The 26,299-nt window shown below is 43.4% G+C and overlaps 1 protein-coding gene across 3 annotated transcripts in view; it reads right to left on the reverse strand.

The window, feature by feature from the left end:
* Nucleotides 1–26,299, reverse strand: part of p4ha1b (prolyl 4-hydroxylase, alpha polypeptide I b) — a 112,029-nt gene that overhangs the window by 51,907 nt on the left and 33,823 nt on the right. For all 3 annotated transcript variants that reach the window (XM_072491476.1, XM_072491474.1, XM_072491475.1), the window contains exons 2-5: nt 7,990–8,108; nt 5,027–5,123; nt 4,694–4,845; nt 1,072–1,209 (exon numbers count right to left, since the gene is read on the reverse strand). In XM_072491476.1, the coding sequence (XP_072347577.1) occupies nt 1,072–1,209; nt 4,694–4,845; nt 5,027–5,123; nt 7,990–8,077 (475 nt within the window). In that variant the 5' untranslated portion in view covers nt 8,078–8,108. The remainder of the gene's footprint in view (nt 1–1,071; nt 1,210–4,693; nt 4,846–5,026; nt 5,124–7,989; nt 8,109–26,299) is intronic.

Consider the following 26,299-nt stretch of genomic DNA (forward strand, 5'->3'; position numbering starts at 1 on the left):
ATGACGGTCATTATGAGAGCATGAAGACAGAGTTGGCTAAAGTGAACTGGGGAATTAGGTTCAGTGTGGCAGACATTTAATGAGGTATTTCAGAATACTCAGAAAAGATACATTCCAGTGAGAAAAGAAAACCTCTAAGGGAAGGACAGGGTGGATGCTGGAAGGATGTTTCCCCTTATGGTAGTGACTAGCATTAGGGGACATGGGTCAAAAATAAAGGCTCTCCCATTTAACATGCAGATTTGGAGCAATTTCTCTCAGAGCGGCATTTACCTTTGGAATTCTCTTCCACAGAGTGTATTGCAGGAAGGATCATTGAATATTTTTAAGGCTGAATTAGATAGATTCTTGACTGACAAGGGAATCAAAGGGTAGGGGACAGACAGTAGAGTTGAGGCCATAATCAGGTCAGCTATGATCTTATCAAGTTGGGTGGCACGGGAGCACAAGTGCTTAGTACTGTTGCTTCACAGCGCCAGGGTCATTGTCTGTGTGGAGTCTGCACGTTCTCCCCGTGTCTGCGTGGGTTTTGTCCGGGTGCTCCGGTTTCCTCCCACAAGTCCCGAAAGACATAATTGTTACGTGAATTGGACATCCTGAATTCTCCCTTAGTGTACCCGAACAGGCGCCAGAGTGTGGCGACTAGGTGATTTTTACAGTAACTTAATTGCAATGTTAATGTAAGCCTACTTGTGACACCAATGAAGATTATTATTATAAGTGGCAGAGCAGGTACGAGGAGCCTGTCTACTCCGTATGCATGTTCGTATTTTTATCGTAATTACTTGTAGTTCAGTACAATGTCAATTTGGCAGTATTTTACTCTGACCTTATTCAGACACTTTTCACCTCTCCCAGCAGAAGGTAGAACTGTTCTTATATTATGTTTCCTGCCATTTTCTGGTGTTGCCAACACACAACTAACATACATTCAGACAGATATTCCCTGATCCAAGTTTTAGCGAAACCAGCAAAGTTACCTCGATCTTTCTGCCATCTGCACAAAACCTGCCGTGTCATGAGCCAGTGGCACTACCACATCACAACCCCAAGATCGCCTTTGTTGCATACCTGGGAGGTTTCCCATAGAAATTGTCTCTGCGTCTAGTTGGTATGTATCCTGGAGGCGTATCAGCGCCTTGGCAGCTCCAGTCTGGTCCTCATCATTCGGCAAATGCTGTCTCTGACTGGTGAGGTTAGAAATGAACCCTGCAGAGACATGGAGTAGCAGTGTATCAAAACTCAAAAAAGGTAAAGATTATATTCAAAACTGATACCAGGCCAAGAAGCTACAAAATGATCTTCAGTTGTGGTTCAGTAGAGGAAGCAGGGAATGAGATGAAATGGCAGGCGAGTAGTTTCTCATTCCTACCTCCCCCCGTTCTAATTTGTAATGGCTACTTTTCTTCTGTTGAAGCTCTTCTTTAACTGAAAGGCTACATGCAAAGGCTGTCCAAATTCTCTCATTCTACATTTAACTTTTCATCCCTTTCTTTCCCCTTTAGGGCAGGATTTTACCTTTTTTTGGCGGGGGGTGGGGGGCTCTTCAGTCAGGTTAGTGAATGCTCACAGTGCTTTAGTTCAACAAGTGCCTTGATGTTATTTTGCCCTCCAAGTCTCAAGTGTGCTTTCTGTTCTTGTGCAGCTCTTCCTTGTGGAGAGGCCTGGAAAACCTCTCCAAATGTCATCAATAACATGGCTGCTTCAACTTCTCTAAAAGGTGCTGTTGCACCGAGGGTTTCTACCTCCCTCCTTATAGACGAACACCAGGCGAGTCAAGAGATACCCTGTATACAGTCAGGCGAGGAACATTAATAAATTGCCAAGAATTAAAATGGGGGCCGCTTGAAACAAAAACTAGAGTCTGATTTCTGCCTGTTTGGGGCCAAGCAAGTCATAGTGACCATTCTGGATCAGGATTTCAACATTTTATATTCCTTTCGATATTTACTTACCAACATTTTTTTTTCTCTGCTGCTCTATATCAATAAACGTTAGGAAATGATTTCCTGCAACAAGACCAGAATTTTCTTTGGATTGCTATCTTTGGAAGTTGGGACAGGGGAGTGCGTGGAACTGCGTCAATACTCATAGGGGGGTTCCTGTAAAATTAAATTTCCTCTAGCGTTACTTGCTTTCTTGTTTCAGAATGCAGAGAGTCAGTTTGGGGGGCATGGGGGAAGAGTCAGTGGAGTGAATTTACACCTCGCTATTCCAATGGAATTAGCATGTCGGATTACCAATGCAATGTATTAGCCGCAGATCAAATTGACCACAATTTGTACTCTCTGATATTCCTTTTAGCAACAGTAGGACTTTTCTTTAGGCTCCTCAAGAAGTTTTATTAATTTAAAACATATTGAGCTCTCTGTGGTGATGATGGGGCTTTGGCCAGCTTTTGGGTGGGTGGGTGGGTGGCTCGTGATCTTGCTCACTCCTCAGCTGATGCCTTCCCAAGCCCAATAAGGATGCAAGTGTCATATCTCACACATCAGAGTGTGGGACGCCTAGACGTAGGGTTGAAGGCGCTTCAGGAATAGACATCCTCAATCAACCGTGCCTGCGTTCACAGTAGTTGATAAGCTTTTGGGAAGGAAAGTTTGGAATGCTACGTCAACTTGGTTTAGCAGCTAAGACTGCTCAATGCCTTCCAACCTCAATCACATTGTTACAATGACATGTCGACGAAAACACTCCCATCGCTACAAGTCGGCGGATAAGATTTTATGACTGCCCAGGCATTTCTGATTGAGAAATAAAAGTGAAATGTCCAGACATTAATCTTTTTTGTTAAGTCTAATATTTCCGCATGCCAGGCTTGCATCCAAATCATAGTGCGGTTCACTCCACTGCCCTTTGCTGCCAAATGAAGTTTATTGAAAAGTTTAATGCAGTAAAACTGCTGGCGATTGCACACTTGAGTTTGAATTGCCACCACCATATTTAGAGACTCCTAGCCTTTCTAGTGTAACTATTTTAATACGAAACCCAGCTGTTTTAATTGGAATTTATTTATTGGATGAAGTGCAGATGTGAACTTGACGTGTGGAGTTGGAGACAGAAAAAAAAACAAAAATAAGGTGCAGGTTCCTTAAAATTAAATGTTCAGTCTTTAGAACGCTCTCTCCTCCAGACGCCGTACAAAGGCCTGATTCAGTCCTGGGTGATAATCCTCCAAATGCACTTATGATGAAAGAGGAACTGTAATGAAACATTGGGCTTTTTCCAGTCAGGAAACACTGGTGGAACACTGAACCCATTTATTATTAAAAATCCCCTTTCATGACCTCCTTCTTCTATGAGACACACATTCCAAAGCCGGTCATAAACTAAGAATCAGAAATATAGATAATCCGACACATATATTTCATTTCATTTTCATTTCATATGTGTATATCAATGCACGCAGAGAGGCAATGAAGGTTGTGGATATTAGGCAGGGAGCATTCATCGAAGAACTGACAGAAAAGTATCATTGGTGGCAGGTCAGCAACACTGATCTCTTTCCGCAGGAGTGCTGGCAGACAAAAAGAAGTTGCAAAGAACCAACCACGTGCACGTACCTGAAATAACAACGGTACTGGACGTAGCACTGCTACCATCACACCATCAAACTGTAGGACATAACTGCCTGTGATCTTCCAAGTTATTGATTAAAGCTGTGGCATCATGATGAGATGCCACATAAAAGTAAAAGCGGGTACACCTTGTGCAAAGGTCCTCCAAGGCTCTCCCCAGCTGCTTCAGAGAAATACTGGCAAACTCCAACAGAGGAGAACTTTTTCTTAAAATTCCAATTCAGGGGAAATTTAGCGTGGCCAATCCACCTACCCTGCACATCTTTTGGGTTGTGGGGTGTGACCCACGCAGACACGGGGAGAATGTGCAAACTCCACACGGACAGTGAGCCGGAGCCGGGATCGAACCCAGGTCCTCGGTGCCTTGAGGCAGCAGTGCTAACCACTGTGCCGCCCTTGCAGAGGAGAACATACTTGTTTAAAAAAATTAACATATAATCTCCAAGCAAAATAAAATTTGCTTTTGATCACGTTTGTAACCCCCAGACTCCCCGTTTACAATCGAGGTATCAAAAAGTATTAAAAGTAAATTACTGCGGATGCTGGAATTTGAAACCAAAGAGAAAATGCTGGAAAATCTCAGCAGGTCTGGTAGCTTCTGTAGGGAGAGAAAAGAGCTAACGTTTCGAGTCCAGATGACCCTTTGTCAAAGCAGACAAAGCTTTGTCAGAGCTTTGACAAAGGGTCATCTGGACTCGAACAAAACATTAGCTCTTTTCTCTCCCTACAGGTGCTGCCAGACCTGCTGAGATTTTCCAGCATTTTCTCTTTGGTATCAAAAAGTATTTATCAGGTCTGTAAGATATACACAAGTGCTTAGAATGTAATTGATTTTCATACTTCAGGTTTTGCCAATGGGTTTTTCTTTTGCTTATTGCATCCAGGTTGTCTGGGGAGGAAAGGGTTCAGGTTAATGTCCTAATCCAATAGGTCGCTGTGAAGATATTTACAGGTTGGATTGTCCTGTCCTTCCACATGATAGGGATAGCAAGAAAGCGGGTCGGTGGAGAAAAATATAAGGGGAAATGAGTGAAGGGGCAAACAGGAGGCGTAAGCGCGGGGAAAAGGAATGTTGTTCATTAGTCTACCCAGAAAAAAGTTGATTAACCACTGACCATCTGACATGTCCTTGAGGACCAAGTTCTCTAGCTCCAACCATTCTGTGTTCAGTCGTTTCATCAATTTGAAAGCATTCACCGGGTGCCCTAGGAACCCTTCTGGATCTTTGGTCGCTGTCTCAGTAAGTTTGTCCAACCTTTCTGCCCACCTAGTAAGATGGAGAATAAATTAATGTTAGGAACCAATTTAAACCCTTTATTGATATTAGCACATGTCCCAATGGTTTGATGCACAAACACGTCAGCCTTACGAAATGGAAGGAGAAAAGACAAGAGAAAAATAAAGCACTGAAAAAGAGTTGGAGCTAAGTGCTTTTAAACAAAGGTTACCGTTTGATTTCGCCCAGTTTGCTCTCTTCCGCTTTGATGTAATCTTTCAAGGAGGTCACCAGATCTTTCTCGGTATATAGCAGATCTGTCATCTGGCCTGCCCAAGGACAGAAAAACAGATTCGCACAAGATGTTTTTACGTAAATGAATAACTCGGATCATCATAGCAAGTCAAGAAGATTTCCTATGACACTGAAAATATACTTTTGTTTTATGAAAAAAAAGAGTATGATAAAACTAAGTTATTTGGGAAACCGGTTATGTTAAAAGATACTTTGATGCACAGACATTTTGAAAGCTGCCGCTTGCCTTAGTTGTGCATAACCTATATAGCAACTTGTTAGATAAAATGCATTGGGACAGTCACCTTAAAATACAGATGCTACAGGTCGCAAACAAGTACATTAATATTAATATTAGATCGTCAGCCCTGTCCTAATGCATTTTGAAGGTCTAATGCAGGTAGGGAATATACAGTGAATGGTAGAACCCTCAAGAGTATTGACAGTCAGAGAGATCTAGGTGTATAGTTCCACAGGTCACTGAAAGGGGCAACACAGGTGGAGAAGGTAGTCAAGAAGGCAGACGGCAACAATGGTTGGCCGGGGCATTGAGTCTAAAAATTGGCAAGTCATGTTGCAGCTGTATAGAACCTTAGTTAGGCCACACTTGGAGTATAGTGTTCAATACTGGTCGCCACACTACCAGAAGGATGTGGAGGCTTCAGAGAGGGTGCAGAAGAGATTTACCAGGATGTTGCCTGGTATGGAGGGCATTAGCTATGAGAAGAGGTTGAATAAACTCGGTTTGTTCTCACTGGAACGACGAAGGTTGAGGGGCGACCTGATAGAAGTCTACAAAATTATGAGGGGCATAGATAGGGTGGACAGTCAGAGACTTTTTCCTAGGGTAGAGGGGTCAATTACTAGGGGGCATAGGTTTAAGGTGCGAGGTGCAAGGTTTAGAGATGAACGAGGCAAGTTTTTTTTACACAGAGGGTAGTGGGTGCCTGAAACTCGCTGCCGGAGGAGGTGGTGGAAGCAGCGACGATAGTGACGTTTAAGAGGCATCTTGACAAATACATGAATAGGATGGGAATAGAAGTATACGGACCCCAGAAGTGTAGAAGATTTTAGTTTAGTCGGGCAGCATGGTCGGGACAGGCTTGGAGAGCCGAAGGGCCTGTTCCTCTGCTGTACTTTTCTTAGTTCTTTGTACCCCAAAAAGCCTGCTAAAGCACTGCTGCCCTCGTCAGTAGGCTTCAAAGATCTGGGGCTGAATTCTCCGCCGGCATGATTCTCCGTTTTGCCAGCGCCCGGGGGTTTCCCGACGCTGCCCCACAATGGGAAACCCCATTGACCGGCCGGCGTAATGGAGAATCCCGCCGGCGGGTCGGGGCAGAAATTTGGGGCGGCGGAGAATCCAGCCCCCGTTTCTGCGAGTTTCACATTGGTTTTGGCAGGGTGAGAAGCAATGTAATGTTCTCATTTGGAATAATATTATGGAATACTGCCAGGGTGTCACTGCTCACAATCGTGCAATGCTTTGGAATCTTGTATTCCCAATTTTGAGGCCGATTCTTTCGTAGGAACACACAAATTGGAAGACAAGAAAAGTCAGAGGCCTATCTAATTCACCTACCATCCTGGTAGATGCATGGTACAATAATAATCTTTATTACAATCTTTATTATTGTCACAAGTAGGCTTACATTAACACTGCAATGGAGTTACTGAGAAAAGCCCCTAGTCACCACATTCCAGTGCCTGTTCAGGTACACTGAGGGAGAATTCAGATGATATGATGATACAGTCACTGACTAAACGCGGCAATCAATCTTTATCAATGAATCTACAACAAATCCAGACACGAGATGAGGAAACCCTCCAGTGGTGGAAAGCTTTAAAACCCTATTCATTTTCCTCTTCCAATCATGCTGGGCTTAATGCACTGTTGTTACTCTCATGCCCAATGAAGTCTAGAAATTAACATTTAGCCTTAAAATAACAGCTTTTTTTTTTAAACAGTGGGGGTGATGGAGCACCTGTTTCGGTGTGAGACACCTTGCTCTGCAATTAATTTCTGGAAATTGACAATTCTGTAATCAGTGGCTGCAATTTTCGCTGGAACAATGGCAGCATCATGAGTGTGGGAGTATCCACAAGGAGAGGATCCAATAATGTTGTTTCCATCACACTTGAGGCCAATTTCAATGCTTTAAAACGTGCACCATCTCAGCTAAGCAATCACAGATTTACAGCAACATTTGCAGGCTGTTTCTGGTATCATTTTGTAAGCAGCCACAGAAGTCACACAAGATTTGGTTCAGAGCAATTCCCTTTCATGTGACACATCTATCCAGATGGCATAGATGACAGAGTGACTTCTTCTTTACTTTTATTTAATTTAGAGTATCCAATTCTTTTTTTTTCAATTAAGGGGCAATTTAGAGTGGCTAATTCACCTACCCTACACATCTTTTTGGGTTGCGGTGGTGATACCCACGCAGACACGGGGAGAATATCCAAACTTCACACAGACAGTGACCCAGGGCCGGGATTGAGCCCACGTCCTCAGCGCCGTGAGACAGCAGCGTTAACTACTGTGCCACCCTTGACTTTTTCTTTGCACTAGTGAATTTATTTTGTCTTATTACCTGGACAAAGAAGCCCTTTAAATTCACAGATCTAGCTTCCTTCAGATTACACAGACTACTGTTTTGCTTTATTGCCGAGGACAGTCTCTTGTCTTTGTTGTGCATAGCTCATATAGCAACTCTATTGGTTATGTAAAATGCACTGGGACAGTCACATGAAAATACAGGTTCCTCAGGTCCCTTGTAAAGGTAGATCGACATCAATATGGGATTTGACAGCCTTGTCCTATTACTCTTGACACAGGTATTACTAGTCAAGCAATGACACCTTTTAAAACAACCCCAAAATAGGAACACGTGCACTCACCAATAGACGTGAAGAAATCGTTATGAGCCCGTGAGAGAGAAACCAAAACTCCGAGCCCCAAAACGCACCAAATCTTTATACACGCCATGGCTTGGTAACTGGGCGCCGTACTGGTTACCCTACAATGGATAAGATAAACAAAAAATATAAGTGCATAATCATTTCAGAGGAATTGAACATATCAGAACAATGGTTAGTATGAATGAGCTGTAAGTGGCATGAAAGTTATTCTCGTGTGCAATAGATTGAAATGTTATCAAATGAAGCAACATTTTCAATGATGCAATAATAAAGAGCATCGGCGAAATGACATATTTTGACACACGTGCAGGTCAAAGAAAGGTACAGCACAGAAGAAGGAAGCCATTCTGGCAAGCATGGCTATTTAACTAGTTTTCCCTTCCCTGCTTTCACTGCAGGTCTGCAAATTGTTCCTGTTCAAGTATTTATCCAACTTCCCTTTGAAAGCTGTTACTGAATCTACTTTCACCACCCTCATAGGCAGGTCATTCTTCTATTCCTCAGGTGCTTTTTTTGTTACAACATTGGTGATCTTGGCTCTCCAACTTCCACTATCCTTGATAGCAGCCAACATCTTGTGTTTCTCTCAAATCTTATACCTATTCTGCTTCCCAAACTGTCAGTCTATTTCTTCCTTTGTCTTCTTCTTGTTCTCTGTCCTCAATTGTATCAGTCATTGCCAGATGTTCTACTGTCTCTCTCTCTCTCCTGGGTATGTGCCTGAAGAAATGTATTTGTCCCGTGATGATCACCTGCAAAGGTTTTTCTTGTGTGCCTGCTTTCCTCATTAGTTGCATTCAACTAATCTTCATCATATCTCTTAGAAACCACATCTTTGCTGCCTTTAATTACCAATTGTGTAAATATCTTATTCCCCATGTCGCCATTCATTCTTTTCCCCCATTACCTTAACCTTTCACAAGTGTTTCTCAAAATGAGATACAGGATTTGATTTACTGTCACGTGTACCGACCAGACACATCCTTCCATACATGAAAGAACATAGGACATACATAAGTACACAATGTAACTACACAGACATCGGTTGAAGCATACGGAGTGTGGTACTACTCAGTAGAGAAGTTGTGTGGAGAGATCAGTTCAGTCCTAAGAAGGTCATTCAGGAGTCTGGTAACAGCGGGGAAGAAGCTGTTTTTGAATCCGTTAGTGCTCTTCCCAGACTTTTGTATCTCCAGCCCGATGGAAGAAGTTGCAAGTGAATAACCCAGATGGGACGGGTCTTTGATTATGCTGCCCGCGGGAGGTATAGACAGAGTCAGTGGATGAGAGGGGGATTCTGTGATGGACTGGGCTGTGCTCACGACTCTGTAGTTTCTTACGGTCTTGGGCTGAGCAGCTGCCATACCAGGCTATGATGCAGCCAGATAGGATGCTTTCCATTTTGCATCTATAAAAAAAATGCTAAGAGTTAATGTGGACATGCCGAATTTCCTTAGCGTCTTGAGAAGTATAGGCGCTGCTGTGCTTTTTTGGTTGTAGCGTCAATGTGGGTGGACCAGGACAGAACGTTGGTGATGTGCACACCTAGGAATTTGAAGCTGTCAACCATCTCCACCTGGCCCCGTTGATGCAGACAGTACTTTGTGTACAGTACTTTGCTTCCTGAAGTCAATGACCAGCTCTTTAGTTTTGTTAACGTTGAGGGAGAGATTGTTGTTACACCACGCGACTAGGTTCTCTATCTCCCTCCTGTACTCTGTCTCATCATTGTTCAAAATCCGACCCACTACGGTCGCATCATCAGCAAACACGTAGATGGAGTTGAGGCCAAATTTTGCTATGCAGTTTTGTGTGTATATAGGGAGCATAGTAGGGGGCAAAGTACGCAGACTTGCAGGGTCCCGGTATTGAGGACTATCATGGAGGTGTTGTTGTTTACCTTTACTGGTTGTGGTCTGTGGGTCAGGAAGTCGAGGATCCATTTGCAGAGGGAGGAGCAAAGTCCTAGGTTTTTGAGTTTTGATATGAGCTTGGCTGGGATTATGGTGTTGTAGGCGGAGCTGTAGTCAATGAATAGGAGTCAGACGCGGCAGTCTTTGTTGTCAAGATGTTAGCTTGATTGATATTCTTGCCTGAAGTCAGTCTCACTTGAACTCACTGCTCTAAACTGAGAAACATCCCTGCTTAACAGGCAAACTCTAAAGGTCATTACAGTCTTATGAAAAAGAAACAACAGTATGGGATTAACAGACTTCAGGACAGTCTGATTCGCCTGATCTTTAAAAATTCCGCCAGGAAAGGGCAGCTCGGTGGCGCAGTGGGTAGCCCTGCTGCCTCACCCGCCGAGGTCCCAGGTTCGATCCCGGCTCTGGTCACAGTCCGTGTGCAGTTTGCACATTCTCCCTGTGTTTGCATGGGTTTCGCCCACACAACCCAAAGATGTGCAGGGTAGGTGGATTGGCCACGCTAAATTGCCCCTTAATTTGAAAAAAAAAATTGGGTACTCTAAATTTTTTAAAGTGCTAAATCTAGGTCATGTCTGCCTTCTCTGCTGGCTTCTGGTAGGTGTTAAGAAACCCATGAACACCTTTCAATCAGCATTACCGAAAAGGTATCCATTTGACCCTTCATCCGTTGGAGTTTGTGGGATTATGTCATTGCTACGACACTTTGGGCTAGGGCGCGGTCTATTCCAGCCCACAAGAGTCGCCACGCAATTTAATTAACCAATAACTCTAGAAAAATCTTTGGACCTTGGCTGCTCAATAATTACAGCCACCAGGTTTGTAAATTTAAACACAATTACTTCTTATTTATTACAAGAACTATAATGAAATATGCAGCAAATTCAACTGGTTAACTATTATCTAATTCTTAACCCCCACTTTAACATACACACCTGAGACCCAGGTCTCCAACTCTGCTTTCCTTAGGACTCTGGAAATCATCCCAGGTAGTCAGGATCCAATCATTACCTGTTACCAGGCAGAATAGGGCCAAGTCCCACCCCATCTCTTGGGTGCCACAGAGTCTGAGTTCAGCTGCTCAAAAAGTAGCTCCACATACTATGTTGCAACTTCTTGTCATTCTCTCTGCTGCTTGACTTAAAGATACATGTCCATTAAGCATCCATGGATAAAAATGAGAACGGCAAAACAAATAAAGGAGAAATAAGGGAATCATCAGGAAGGACCCTTACCGCTTGCTTGGAAAGCAAGCAAATGTAGACTTGATGTGCTTTGAGAGGTGTAACAAAGTGTTAAATAAATCAGGCTGCATTCCTACTTTCACAGTTGCTGCTTGCTAGCACACACAGATTCACATGCCAGAAACTACAAGTTGGAGGGGTGTGTTACAACAAGCGCTCGTGTGCACAGAACAGAATATGCCATTCTGAAACACACCTTTCAGAGTAGGCTGTAAAGAACGAAGCAGCTGCAATGGACCATACCTTTTGTTCAAAATGCATTCAGACATCACATATTCAGCTAGTGAAACTATGCATGTAATGCTTTCTTTTAGTGCGATACCTTTAAGGCCTGCACTAGGAATTCGGGACATCAACTAATCCATAGAATTCCTACAGTGCAAAAGGTGGCCATTTGGCCCATCGGGCCTGCATCGACCTTTCAAAAAAACACCCCACCTAGGCCCACTCTCCTGCCCGATCCGCATAACCCCACCCAACCTCTTGGACACTTGAGGGGCAATTTAGTAGTGCCAATCCACCTAACATGCACATCTTTGGACTGTGGGACGAAACCGGAGCACCAAGAAAGGGGGAGAATGTACAAACTCCACACAGACAGTCACCCAAGGCTGAAATTAAACCTGGATCTCTGATGCTATGGGGTAGCAGTGCTAACCACTGTGCCACCATGCCGCCCTAATGATGCTGCACTGCAGTCATTTTAACTATTACTGGGGGTACTAGCCTTGGGATGATATTAAATTGAAGTCCTGCTAGCCTGTACAGGCAAACATGTCAAATATCACGTAAAACTATTTGAAACATTTTTTTTTCATTCCTTCATGGGATATGAGTGAGTTTCGCTTGACCTTGGCTCTAATGCCACTTGAACTGATTAGTTTGCTGGGCCATTCCTAGAGGGCAATTAGGAGCCAGCCACATTGCTGTGGGTCTGGAGTCACATGTACGCCAGGTCAGGCAAGGATGGCAAATTCCCTTACCTCAAGGACATTACTGAACCAGGAATTTGAGCCTGCGACCCCAGAGCATTAATCGCGACCTCTACATTGTAGTCCAGTAACATTACCACTACGCCTCTGTCTCTCCTGATTGTTCATCTCATGTGGTTTCTGACTGGGTGCACTAATTGCCGGATTTGCCAAACTTTACATTACCTTTCAGGTGGTAATTAATTGTATAAAATGTATCAAAACTTAAGATCAAGCTACCGGATAATGTTTATAAACATGAGCATACTTAATAACTCTTTCAAACCACATGCTATACTCCCATAAAATTATAGAGGTTATACTTATCCCTTAAATTATATGTACTAGGAGAAGCAGTTTTCACTCCATTGTGCCTATAATTCTCATCTAAAATTACTCAGATGATAGACCATAAATCTCTATTCCCACTCCAGGAATGTAGCAATTATATGCTTAATATAGAAATGTTTAACTTCCTTATGTTTAAAAGACACAAATAAAATGTGTAACTTAATTTACCATAGGTCTTGCATTATGTAAATGATTACTGATCAAGATTTAACCACTTTTCAGAAATTACACTTGAATAGGTCAATTCTGGGACCAGTCAACGGTCAATTTCTGCCCTTTTTAATTCGCATGTCATTTTTCAGGAGTACTTCGTTTCTGCTTTCCACACACATGTTTCAGTCAAATGTGTGGCATACACTTTGCAGGCGTAACACTTGCAGATGTGGCCAAAGTAGCCAACACCAGACTTTAGTAGTCAGTAGCACCCCGCGCCTCAGGATGATATGGCAGTGAGTCTGAATTCCACTCCGGAGACCTCAGCATAAAATCTGGGCAGCCATGCAGTGCAGTCCTGAGGGAAGAGCGCTGGTGGAGATGCCTTCCTTCAGAAGAAACATCAAACTAAGTCCTGTCTGTCCTCCCGGGTGGATGTAAAAGATCCCATGGTACTATGACGAAGAGGAGCAGGTGAGTTATCCCCAGTGCCCTGGCTAATACTCATACCTCAGCCAACATCATTAAATAAAGCAGATTATCTGGTCATTATCACGCTGCTGTTTGGGGGAGCTTGCTGTGTACTAACTGGATGCAGGTTTCCTGCATTACAACACTGGCTGCATTTCAAAATACTTCATTGGCGATAAAGCGCTTTGAGATGTCCTGGGCCTATGAAAGGTGCTACATAAATGCAGATTATTCTTTTTTCCTAAAATAAAATCAATAATTCTCGCCATTAAAGTAGAACATGCAGTGCTCAGAACTGTTTTTATTCGCACTCACATCTGTGACCAACACAGAGAGCACCTAAAATTGTGACGGAATCCATCAATAATAATTACTGATAGCAAGGAATGGTTTTTAACAAAATTTAGAGTACCCAATTATTTTTTCCAATTAAGGGGCAATTTAGCATGGCCAATCCATCTATCCTGCACATCTTTGGGTTGAGGGGGTGAAACCCACACAGGCACGGGGAGAACGTGTAAAATCCACACGGACAGTGACCCAGGGCCGGGATTCGAACCCGGGTCCTCAGCGCCATAGGCAGCAATGCTAACCACTGCGCCACTGTGCTAACCACTGCCCCAGCAAGGAATGTTTTTAAACTCAGAACCAACAAAACCATTTGAAGGTCTCCACAATATCAACGCATTTAAATTAGGCTCAACTATCTGTAATTCTGCATGGGAATTAGAATTCACTCCTGTCCACCTAAATAAGCAAGCCATTCACAGCGTAGTTTATCTGAAAACACATATAAGGGATTGTTTTGACAACAATAGTGTGACGAATGCAGAAATTGTTATATATCATAATTTACATTTGTGACAGTAATGTTACTAAAAGCCTAGGTTAAGCTATTTACTTCTGTCATGTGAGAGTACTTGTAAGACATGGATTCTTAAGCAATGTACCTTTAAGAAAACAGTGATGTCATAGAGTGGGTGGAGCTCAGCTCAGTTCAGCCATTTTGCAGGTTTTTAGTTTCAGTTTGAAAAGTGCCTGGCTGTTTTTGCTGAGAGCAGTTTAAAAGTGCCTGACTGTTTTGCTGGAGCTGAAGGCAACCAAGCTAATATATCTCTGCCATTCTACAGAAAATATATATATCCTTTAACCTGATGTGATACTGTTTAAAGGTGTTAAGTCTCTTGGAAGTTTGAAGGAAAATTTTAAGGAATTATTTACTGTTGCAATATTTCTGAGTTATCTTTGAAGTAAGGGGTGTTAAGAGATCCAATTTTTATTTAAGATGTTAAGTTGAGTTCATGGAATAAACAGAGTTTTGTGTTTAAAACCCACGTGTACATAATTGTAATACCACACCTAGGGAAAAAGCCGTGCGCTCGAAAAAACAACAAATCCATAAAAGGGAGAGGTTGGTTGAACTCCATGATACATTTTGGGGTTCTGAAAACACCTCGCCCTCAACAATTGGGGGCTCGAGGGGGATAAAAGTCTATCTATTGGATTGGCTTTTGTGAACTTAAAGACAGTGAAGGATTGTTGCTTTTCCGGTGTGGTATTTTAGTTTAAGTGGGGAGAGTGTTGTGAACAATGGCTCTTTCAGAGGCTCAGAAGTTTTTGGGGGTGGAGAATGTCACACGTGGTACTTTACGGACAGAAACGAAAAGCAGACTCTTAGATTTGACAAGAACATTGCAGTTAACATTACCTGACAAAATGCGAAAAGATGAGGAAATTATCGCGGTGGTTAAGCATTTAAAGTTGCTTGAGATAGAGTTTGACTCATTGGAAATGGCAAAAATTCAGTTGCAAATTAAACAAATGGAACATCAGAAAGATTTAAAGCAGCTGGAATACGAGAGTGAGAGAGAGGGAAAAGAAAGAGAAAAGAGAGAGAGAGGACAGAGAAAGAGAGAGAGAGGAAAAAGAAAAGGAGAGAGAAGGAGAAAAGAAAGAATAGCCACAGCAGAACAAAAAGAAAAAGAAAGGGAGATGCAGATCAGGGAAAAAGATAAAGAGAGGGAGTTTGAACTTCAGAAAATGGCCATGAAACATGACAATCAGTTAAAATTGGCAGACGTAAAGGGATACATACAGTTGGAGGAGATTGATGAGGATAATGAGACAGAGCGTCATAGTCGAAGACGTGGTGAGGATCTATTTAAACATGTCCAAGCATTGCCAAGGTTTGACGAGAAGGAAGTGGAAGCCTTTTTCATTTCATTTGAGAAGGTAGCTAAACAAATGAAATGGCCACAGGACATGTGGGTGTTACTGATTCAAACAAAGCTGGTAGGTAGAGCTAGTGAAGTGTTTGCATCACTACCGGAGGAGGTATCTGGAACGTTATGAGGTGAAGAAATCCATCTCAAGTGCATATGAGCTAGTGCCTGAAGCTTACAGACAAAGGTTTAGAAATTTAAGGAAAGGATTTGGTCAAACATACATGGAGTTTGAAATGCTCAGAGTAATTTTGATAGGTGGATAAGGGCTTTGAAAATAGACCAAACGTATGAAGCTCCCAGAGAAATTATACTTTTGGAGGAGTTTAAAAATTCAATTCCTGATGTAGTGAGAACTCATGTGGAAGAACAGAGGGTTAAAACTGCGAAATTAGCAGCGGAAATGGCAGATGATTATGAATTAGTTCATAAATCAAAGATTGGTTTCCGACATCAGTTTTTAGCTGGTGAGGGATAGAAACTGGGAACATGAGAAATACTCAAGTGGTAAAGGTAAAGGTGATCTGATGGGAGACAATAAAGAGAGTGTACCTCAGATTTTAAAAAAAATCCAGGAGGGTGGAAAAGAAATGAAAAGTTTCAGATGTTTTCACTGTAATAAACTAGGCCATGTAAAGTCACAGTGTTGGTGGTTGAAGAAAAGCACTGGGAAGGCTGATGTGGTAAAACAGGATAAGACAGTGAGGTTTGTTAAAGTGGGAAAGGAAAGCCCAAGGGAAGCGAAGGAGGTGCAAATGATTGCACAGCCTGTTCAAGAAGTAATTGTTAAGAAGGTGCCAGATGTCTTTAAAGAATTTACTTGTATGGGTAAAGTTTACTCATGTGTATCAGGAGAAGCAGGTAAAGAAGTCACAATTTTAAGAGATACAGGGGCTAGTCAATCTTTAATGATAAGAGATGAGGAATTATGTAGTTTGGGAAGAATGTTGCCAGAAAAGGTGGTGATATGTGGAATTCAGGGTGAGAGGCTTTTCCCCAGGGTAGAGGGGTCAATTACTAGGGGGCATAGGTTTAAGGTGAGAGGGGCAAGGTTTAGAGTAGATGTACGAGGCACGTTTTTTTACACAGAGGGTAGTGGGTGCCTGGAACTCGCTACCTGAGGAGGAGGTGGTGGAAGCTGGGACGATAGTGACATTTAAGGGACATCTTGACATGGTCGGCACGGGCTTGGAGGGCCGAAGGGCCTGTTCCTGTGCTGTACATTTCTTTGTTCTTTATAAGGTCAGGTTGGAAAGTCCACTGAAGAGTGGTGAAGTGGTAGTAGGAGTAATAAACTATCTTGTCCAGGAATATAGTTTATCTTGGGTAATGATATAGCTGGATTGCAGGTGGGAGTGATGCCTACTGAGGTTGATAAGCCAGTGGAAAATCAGTCAACTGAAGTGTTGAAGGACGAATATCCTGGGATTTTTCTGGATTGTGTAGTAACAAGGTTGCAAAGTCACAGGGTAAGACAAGAGGAGAAATCAAAGAGTGAAGATGAAGTTGAAGTGCAATTATCAGAAACGATTTTTGATCAGATGGTTGAAAAAGAACAAGAACAGGTGGAGGATGAGGTGGATATTTTTAGTTCAGGAAAATTGGCGGAGTTACAACAGAAAGATGTAGAAATAAAACGGATATATCAGAAAGCATATACGGAAGAGGAATCTGAGAGTATATCAGAGTGTTATTACCGTAAAAGTGATGTCTTGATGAGAAAATGGAGACCTGTACATATGCAGGCGGATGGAAAGTGGGCAGAAGTTCATCAAGTAGTATTGCCGGTAGGGTATAGAAAGGAGGTGTTGCGGGTTGCACATGAGGTACCAGTGGGAGGTCATTTGGGAATAAGGAAAACTCAAGCTAAAATCCAGAATCATTTTTACTGGCTTGGACTACATAAAGATGTAGTTACATTTTGTCAATCATGTCACACATGTCAAGTTATAGGGAAACCTCAAGCAGTGATAAAACCAGTGCCCTTAATACCCATTCCAGCATTTGAGGAACCTTTTACAAGGGTCCTAATCGATTGTGTAGGACCGCTTCCTAAAACAAAAAGTGGGAATCAATATCTTTTGACTGTAATGGATGTGTCTACTAGGTTTCCAGAGGCCATTCCAGCACATAATATTACAGCTAAAAGGATTGTGGAGGAGTTACTTAAATTCTTTACTAGATATGGACTACCCACAGAAATTCAATCGGATCAAGGAACAAATTTTACTTCAAAGTTATTCAAAGAAGTTATGGATAGCTTAGGAATAAAACAATTTAAGTCAACTGTGTACCATCCAGAATCGCAGGGAGCTTTAGAAAGGTGGCATCAGACATTAAAGACAATGTTGAGGGCGTATTGTCAAGATTATCCAGAGGATTGGGATAAAGGAATCCCATTTGTATTGCTTGCAATTAGGGATGCACCTAATGAATCTACCAAATTTAGTCCTTTTGAACTAAATTTTGGTCATGAGGTAAGAGGACCACTTAAATTGATTAAGGAAAAATTGGTGGGTGAGAAATCGGAAATTACACTATTTGATTAAGTGTCAAATTTTAGGGAATGATTAAAAAGAGGTGAATTGGCTAGACAACATTTGAAAGTTGCACAAAATGTGATGAAACGGGTAGTGGACAAGAAATCCAAAGTTCATAGTTTTGCCAGTGGGGATAAAGTTTTAGTGTTGTTACGAGTGGTAGGGGAGCCTTTAAAAGCTAGGTTTTGTGGACCGTATCAGACTGAAAGGAAGTTAAGTGAGGTGAATTATGTGGTAAAAACACCAGATAGAAGGAAGACTCACCGAGTGTGTCATGTGAATATGATTAAAAGGTACTTTGAAAGGGAAGGAGAGAAAAAAGAGGTTTTAATGATTCTAACTCAAAGTGATGAACCAAATCCAGATGACTGTGAATTTGACATACCTCAAATTAAATTGGAAAATGAGGATGTTCTTAAAAATTGGGATGAATTGTTAAGTTACCTTCCAGAGGAAAAACAAACTGACCTGAAAGAGTTATTGATATCACATGGGCAAGTTTGTAGAGATAAATTGTGAAGTACTAAAATGGCTATACATGATGTAGGTGTGGGAAATGCTGTTCCTATCAAACAACATCCAGAAGACTTAATCCTTTAAAATTGGCACATGTTAACAGAGAGATTGAGAGTATGCTGAAGAATGGCATAATTGAAGTGGGTTGCAGCCAATGGAGCTCACCCATAGTGATGGTACCTAGACCAGATGGTACCCAACGGTTGTGTGTGGACTATCGAAAGTTGGATGCAGTTACAAGGACGGACTCTTATCCTATCCCACGTTTGGAGGATTGCATTGAGAAAGTGGGACAATCTGCTTTTATTTCCAACTTCCAGACATGGAAAGAACATTTAAACCATCGTATGGAGTTCTTTGATCGACTTCAGGAGGCGGGTTTGGTGATGAACCTAGCCGAAAGTAAATTTGGAGAAGCCTGAATCACTTTCCTTGCGGAGTTTCCGATACCCTCAAGAAGAAGGGAAATAATGCGATTTCTTAGCATGAGTGGATTTGATCGAACAGCTGTGCAAAAGTTTTGTGGCATGATTACTCCACTGATGGACTTGCTAAAGAAACATAAAAAATTTCTATGGACAGCGTACTTTCGACAAGCGTTTGACTGCCTGAAAGCTGTGATCACCAATGCTCCCATATTGGAGAATTGCAAGGGGCTCTGTGCAAGGGGGTCAGATTGAACAAAATTATCTGATTCTGAAGAGAAATGCCAAGGAGTGGAGAAATGGATGGATCGTGCAGAGACTTTGTTCAAAGAGGCTGTCAATCGAGAAGGATTTCGGTTGGAGGAAGAAGAGCAAAGAAAAATGGACTATATTATTATACCTGTTTGCATGTGTTGGTTTTTTTTCAAAAACGAAAAGGTATATTTACTGTGTACATTTCTTAGTGGATGGTGCAAAAGTGAAAAATGAAACCATCTTGAAGTTGATGGTTTATTTTTTTTTCTTGGGGGGAGGTGTCATGTGAGAGTACTTTTAAGACATGGATGCTTAAGCAATGTACCTTTACGAAAACAGTGATGTCATAGAGTGGGTGGAGCTCAGCTCAGTTCAGCCATTTTGCAGGTTTTTAGTTTCAGTTTGAAAAGTGCCTGGCTGTTTTTGCTGAGAGCAGTTTAAAAGTGCCTGACTGTTTTACTGGAACTGAAGGCAAACAAGCTAATATATCTCTGCCATTCTACAGAAAATATATATATCCTTTAACCTGATGTGATACTGTTTAAAGGTGTTAAGTCTCTTGGAAGTTTGAAGGAAAATTTAAGGAATTATTTACTGTTGCAATATTTTCTGAGTTATCGTTGAAGTAAGGGGTGTTAAGAGATCCAATGTTTATTTAAGATGTTAAGTTGTGTTCATGGAATAAACAGAGTTTTGTGATTAAAAACCCACGTGTCCATAATTGTAATACCACACCAAGGGAAAAAGCTGTGTGCTCGGAAAAGCAACAAATCCATAAAAGGGAGAGGTTGATTGAACTCCATGATACATTTTGGGGTTCTGAAAACGCCTCGCCCATAACACTTGTTGCAGTAATATTATTAAAGAAAAAAACAAAAACAAATTACTTTGGATGCTGGAATCTGAAACGGAAAAAATACTGGACAATCTCAGCAGGTCGGACAGCATCTGTGGAGAGAGACGGGAGCTAACGTTTCGAGTCTGGATGACTCTTTGTCAAAGCTGGAGAGAACTGGAAATGAGGTCAGATTTATACTGTAGTGGGGGTCGGGGGGGATGGATAGGGGGCCAACGACAGGTGGAGATTGACAAAGATGGCGTGGACAGAAGATAAAGGAATGTAAATGGGGGTGATTAAGGCTAAGAAGGGTGCTAATAGTGGCACATCAAGAGATTAGAATGCGTGAATGGCAGAACAAAGGTAAGCAGTGTGTTAAAGGATATTATTAAATAACCTAGGTTAAGGTATCCAGACTGTGCCTGCTAAAGCTGTAATTAAGACATCGTAAAAAACAAGGTAACCATGGTTTCGAACCATTTGTTTATATAGAGAGGGGCAATGGAACAGTGTTATGATTGCTGAAGATTCCCTGAAGATAGTCAATATTTTGACGGGTTGTATTTAGTCCTAGCTAAGCAGGTCATGTGACATCTTAGTAGGATATAGGTGACATAATTAATGGGAGGAGCCAGGTCTCTTTGTAGTTTTGCCATAGGATTTGAGTCTAACAAGATAGGAGGATTAAACTGAACAGCAGTTTTGTCAAATGCTGCTAGGTTGAACAGATGTATACTGAAATTGCTCTTGAAAGGAACTCTCTCCAAAGGTCTGCACAGCCGAGCAAGTAAACCTGTTTTGCTAACTTTATTTAAAGTGGCATTTGAACTATATTGGGTTGCTTAATTTGAATTAGTAGCATTATAGATAGTAAATTTACGTTTTTCCTAGTGTCTAAGAACTGTTTAATTGATAATTATAAAGCTATTTTCTTTGATGTTAACGTGGCCGAAGTTTGTTTTGACATAAAAGATACCTAATTGTTCAGAGTTATCACTGCTGGGTTGAAGTATCTTTCCCTCACAGTTTTACAAATTGAAAGAAATTGTTTGGGATTCTTGTCCAGTATCCTAACAAATGTCGAGGTCTAGTCTGGTATAAATAATTGACTCTGAAGCAATATCTGGTGTCCTGAGGATGTTATGAGCTGTATTATAAATGTGAGGAAAAGAACAAGCATTTATGTAGTACCTTCCATAACTTCAGGGCCAAAACATTTTTAGTTAATTAAGTATTTGGATTTAAGGATAATCACTGTTACAATGTAGGAAGCACTGTTGTATCAAATAAACATAGACATAACACATTATGTTTAATAATATTATGAGGTTTCTTAGCTGGTCCCAAATATTTCTAAGATTCCCCATCAGGAAATGGTACTAAAACTAGGAGGCAGAACCCTTCAATAGAACTTGTAAAATACTTTTGCTTTATATTTAAAAAAATGAAAATTTACAAGTCTACCCAACAGTTATGGCAGGGAACTGATGGACAGCAGATACAATATAATTAAAATCAGAAGTTATATGTTGTAATACAACTGGCTCATAATCTCAGGCAAGTATTTGTCATCATCCGCCAGAGTCTAAATCCAGTGGGGATTTTGGGTGTGATTATACTGACACTTTTGCATTGATCAAAACCATCGGGATCAAAGTTATATTCATCAGAAAACTGAAGCCCAGATCGAGCTTGTACCTAGAGCAGGATGACTTCTGCTCAAGATAATTACTTAAAATGGGAACAATTCCGCAGACAACGCAGGATCCCTATCCCCGATTTTCTCCCTATTCTTCTTGAGTGGCGGTTTGGTATTTTCCACAGTGCAGAGAAGGAATCAATCATGTGGGAACTGACAGCTGTAACGGTCCCCATGAGGGAAACTCGAAACCGAAATAACCAAATGAAAAAATTACCAACAGGTTTTGTGACCTATACTTTAATACAAATCAGAAGAAATGCAAATTAACAGGCAAATGAGATGTTAAAAATGGTAAATTTCGACTTCTGTTGGCGGCTATGAAGGAGTAAGTCGCACATTTGGTGGCTCCCGCTCTGGTCGTACTTTTGGATCTTTCCCCGTTTTTCTACCGGACTTGAATTGTAAAACGGATATTAGTGGCAATTGTTTACTGAATTCCCACTTCGGTGCATGGAGAGGACTAGAAGTGTTCGTAAGGGCAGAAACAAAAAGATAGAGAAGGCTTGGGCTGGGGCAGCACGGTAGCACGGTGATTAGCACAATTGCTTCACAGCTCCAGGGTCCCAGGTTCGATTCCGGCTTGGGTCATTGTCTGTGCGGAGTCTGCACATCCTCCCCGTGGGTGCGTGGGTTTCCTCCGGTTTCCTCCCACAGTCCAAAGATGTGCAGGTTAGGTGGATTGGCCATGATAAATTGCCCTTAGTGTTGGGTGGGGTTACTGGGTTATAGGGATAGGGTGGAGGTGTTGACCTTGGGTAGGGTGCTCTTTCTAAGAGCCGGTGCAGACTCGATGGGGTGAATGGCGTCCTTCTGCACTGTAAATTCTATGATATCTATGATAGCTGCAGCAGAAGACAGCATGGCGGAGGTTCGGACCTCTGGCTTGTCGACCCAGCAGCCTATGGAGCAGCTGATGCAAGTCATTCAGGAAGGCTTGGACCCGATAAAAGAGTCGATTGAGCGGTTGGAGCATAGATTGGACACCCAGGATCGGGCGATCCAGATGGAGAAGGCGCTGGCTGAACAGGAGGAACATCAGGCTGCGGTGGAGATGGAGGTGGGGATGCTGAGAGACCAGCAGAAGAAGCTCCTGGAGAAGGCGGCGGACCTAGAAAATAGGTCCCGCCGGCAGAACCCAAGAATCATCAGGCTCCCGGAGGGGTCCGAAGGAACGGATGCTGGGGCATACATCGCAGACATATTTGTGAAGCTGCTGGGCCCTTGGAGCTGGATAGGGCTCACCGAGCACTTGCGAGGAATCCGCGAATGGGAGACCCCCCCCCCCCCCGAGGGCAATGGTGGTGAGATTCCACAGGTTCTCGGATAAGAAGCGCATTCTACAGTGGGCCAAGCAGACACGGAGCTGTAAATGGGACAATAGCATCCTACGTGTTTACCAGGACCTGAGTGTAGAGGTGGCTAGGAGGAGAGCAGGCTTCAACCAGATTAGGTCGATCCTTTTTAAGAAAAAGGTGACGTTTGGACTGTTATACCCAGCCCGTCTCTGGGTCACGCATGAGGATCAGCACTTCTACTTCGAGTCACCTGAGGACGTGTTGGACTTTGCGAAAAAGAAAGGGCTGGTGATGGATTGAGAACTTTTGAACTTGGCTGCAACATTCATGTTTTTGTTTTTTCTTTTTGTTTCTCTGTTTTTGTAAAAAGTTTCTCGTTTTGCGTTTCATGGAAGATATTTGTGATGCCATTTGCATCGATGTGGAACCAGCTGTAGAGCTTAGTGAGTTAAGGTTTTCATTTGCACTGTTGGGGGATGGAGGTGTGCTTGTTTTGATCTTTGGTGTTTTTCTGTTGGGCAATTGTGTGGGGATTGTTTGATGTTGGAGTTTTGTTTGTATGAGCGGGTGGGAGCGTGGGGAGGGAACAATATGTCGGAGACTATCTGGCGCCAGGGATGGGGGCCACCAAGCTAGCTGGGCGAGCTAGCTCTCGGAAGGGCAGTGGGGGGTGAGCATATGTTTGGTTTAGTAAAGGGGTTGGGTTACAGGGTGTTGTTACTCGGGGGTGGTGGAATGTTCTGCTGGCGAGGGAGGGACTTGGGCTGAGGGACAGAGAGGAGGTTGGGGGCAGGGGCTGCCTGGGGATAGACCGTTGGAGGTGCGGAGCACAGGCTGGAGGCGGGCCTAAAAAAGGAGATGGCTGATCGGCGGAGGGGGGTGGGGGGCAACGAGCCCCCCAACTAGGCTGATCACCTGGAATGTTCGAGGGTTAAATGGGCCGGTCAAAAGGGCACGTGTGTTCGCGCATCTTAGGGGATTGAAGGCGGACGTGGTAATGTTGCAGGAGACGCACCTTAGAGTAACGGACTAGGTTAGACTGAGGAAAGGCTGGGTCAGTCAGGTCTTTCACTCGGGACTAGATTCAAAGACTAGAGGGGTCGCGATCCTGATCAATAAGCGGGTGGTGTTTGAGGCGGGTAGAATAGTCTCGACATGGGAGGTCGGTACATTATGGTCAGTGAGAAGCTAGAGGGGGTGCAGGTGGTATTAGTAAATGTGTATCCGCCAAATTGGGATGATATGGAGTTTATAAAGAGGATGCTGGGGAAGATACCGGACCTGGACACGCACAGGTTGGTCATGGGAGAGGACTTCAACACAGTTATGGACCCTGGCTTGGACTGATCAAGCTCGAAAATGAGCAGGATGTCAGCAATGGCAAAGGAACAAAGCGGGTTCATGGAGCTGATGGGGGTGGGATCCATGGAGATTTGGGCAGCCGAGGGTGAAGGAGTTCTCCTTCTACTCAAACGTGCATAAAGCGTATTCCCGGATTGATTTCTTTATTTTGAGCAGGGCCTTGCTGGCTGTGCTGGTGGACATGGGGTACTCGGCGATTACAATCTCAGACCATGCTCCGCACTGGGTTGACCTGCAGGTTAGTAAAGACAGTAACCAGCTCCTGCGACTGGAGGTTGGATGTGGGACTTTTGGCGCATGAAGGGGTGTGCAAACAGCTGAGGAAATGTATTCAGAGCTACCTGCAGGTCAATGACACGAGGGAAATTTCAGAAGCGGTGGTGTGGGAAGCACTGAAGGCGGTGGTCAGGGGGGAGCTGATCTCGATCCGGGCCCATAGGGAGAAGGTGGATAGGGCAGAGATGGACCGACTGGTAAAGGAGATACTACAGATTGATAGGAGGGACGTGGAGACCCCAGAGGCAGGGCTTTTAAGGGAACGGCGGAGGTTACAGGCGGAGTTTAGCTTGCTGACCACAGAGAGGGCAGTGGGGCAGCTGAGAAAGGCAAGGGGGGACGATCTATGAACATGGAGAGAAGGCCAATAGAATGCTTGCACAGCAGCTTAGGAAGAGGGAGGCAGCTAGGGAGATAGGAAAAGTAAAGGATGGAGATGGGAACCTGGTTGGTGATTCAGTAGGGGTGAATAAGGTGTTTAGGGATTTCTGCAGCAGGCTGTCGGAACCCCCTACGGTGCTGGAAGGGATGAGGCACTTCTTGGAGGGGCTGAATTTCCCAAAGGTGGACAGAGAGCGGGTAGTAGGGCTGTGGGCCCCAATGGGGCTGAAAGAGATAATGCAGGGCTGGAAGGCCATGCAGGCAGGTAAGGCCCCGGGTCCGGACGGGTACCCAGTGGAGTTTTATAAAACGTTCTCGGGGATATTGGGGTCGGTGTTGTTGAGGATGTTCAATGAGGCAAGGGAAAGTGGGGTGTTGCCCCTGACGATGTCACAGGCAATGATATCGCTGATTCTTAAGCAGGACAAGAACCCAGAGATGTGTGGGTCCTACAGGCCGATCTCCCTGTTGAATGTAGATGCCAAGTTGCTGGCCAAAGTTTTGTCCTCCAGGATCGAGGATTGTGTCCCGGACATTATTGGAGAGGACCTTACGGGGTTTGTTAAGGGCAGGCAGTTGGTGGCCAATGTCAGAAAGCTGTTAAATGTGATCATGATGCCCCCGGAAGGTAGGGTGGTGGAGGTAGTGAGCGCAATGGATGCCGAAAAGGCTTTTGATCGGGTGGAATGGGACTATCTGTGGGAGATACTGGGACAGTTCGATTTCGAGCGGGGCTTGTTTGTGGTCCAGGCGAGGGACAGGAGAGGTGACTGGGAGAGCTGCCGTTTAGGTTAGTAGAGGGAAGCTTTAGGTACCTCGGCATCCAAGTGGCGCGGGAATGGGACCGGCTGCATAAATTGAATCTGGCTGGTGGACCAAATGAAGGACGATTTTCGGAGATGGGACGCGCTTCCGTTCTCTCTGGCTGGGAGGGTGCAAACGGTGAAGATGACAGTCCTCCCGAGATTCCTATTTGCATTTCAGTGTCTCCCCATCTTTATTCCGCGGTCCTTTTTTAAGCGGGTCAACAGTGTGATCATGGGCTTCGTCTGGGCGGGCAAGACCCCGCGAGTAAAGAAGGTAATGCTTGAGCGGAGTCGGGGAGAGAGCGGGCTGGCGCTGCCAAATTTTAGCAACTAACCAATTGTCCCCAGCCAATAGGATCTGGGCAAGTTGTAACACATGAAAAATTAGATTAAATAATACTTCTTTACTCTCTCCCCTTAGCTTAACAAATGCACACAGATTTTAAGATTAACACAGACCACAAAGTGCATCTTAAGCTATAATGGTCCCGTTGTAAACTAAAGAGCTGGTCATTGACTTCAGGAAGCAAAGTACTGTATACACCCCTGTCTGCAT

This window comes from Scyliorhinus torazame, chromosome 28 (genome assembly GCF_047496885.1).
Source record: "Scyliorhinus torazame isolate Kashiwa2021f chromosome 28, sScyTor2.1, whole genome shotgun sequence".
Lineage (NCBI taxonomy): Eukaryota > Metazoa > Chordata > Chondrichthyes > Carcharhiniformes > Scyliorhinidae > Scyliorhinus > Scyliorhinus torazame.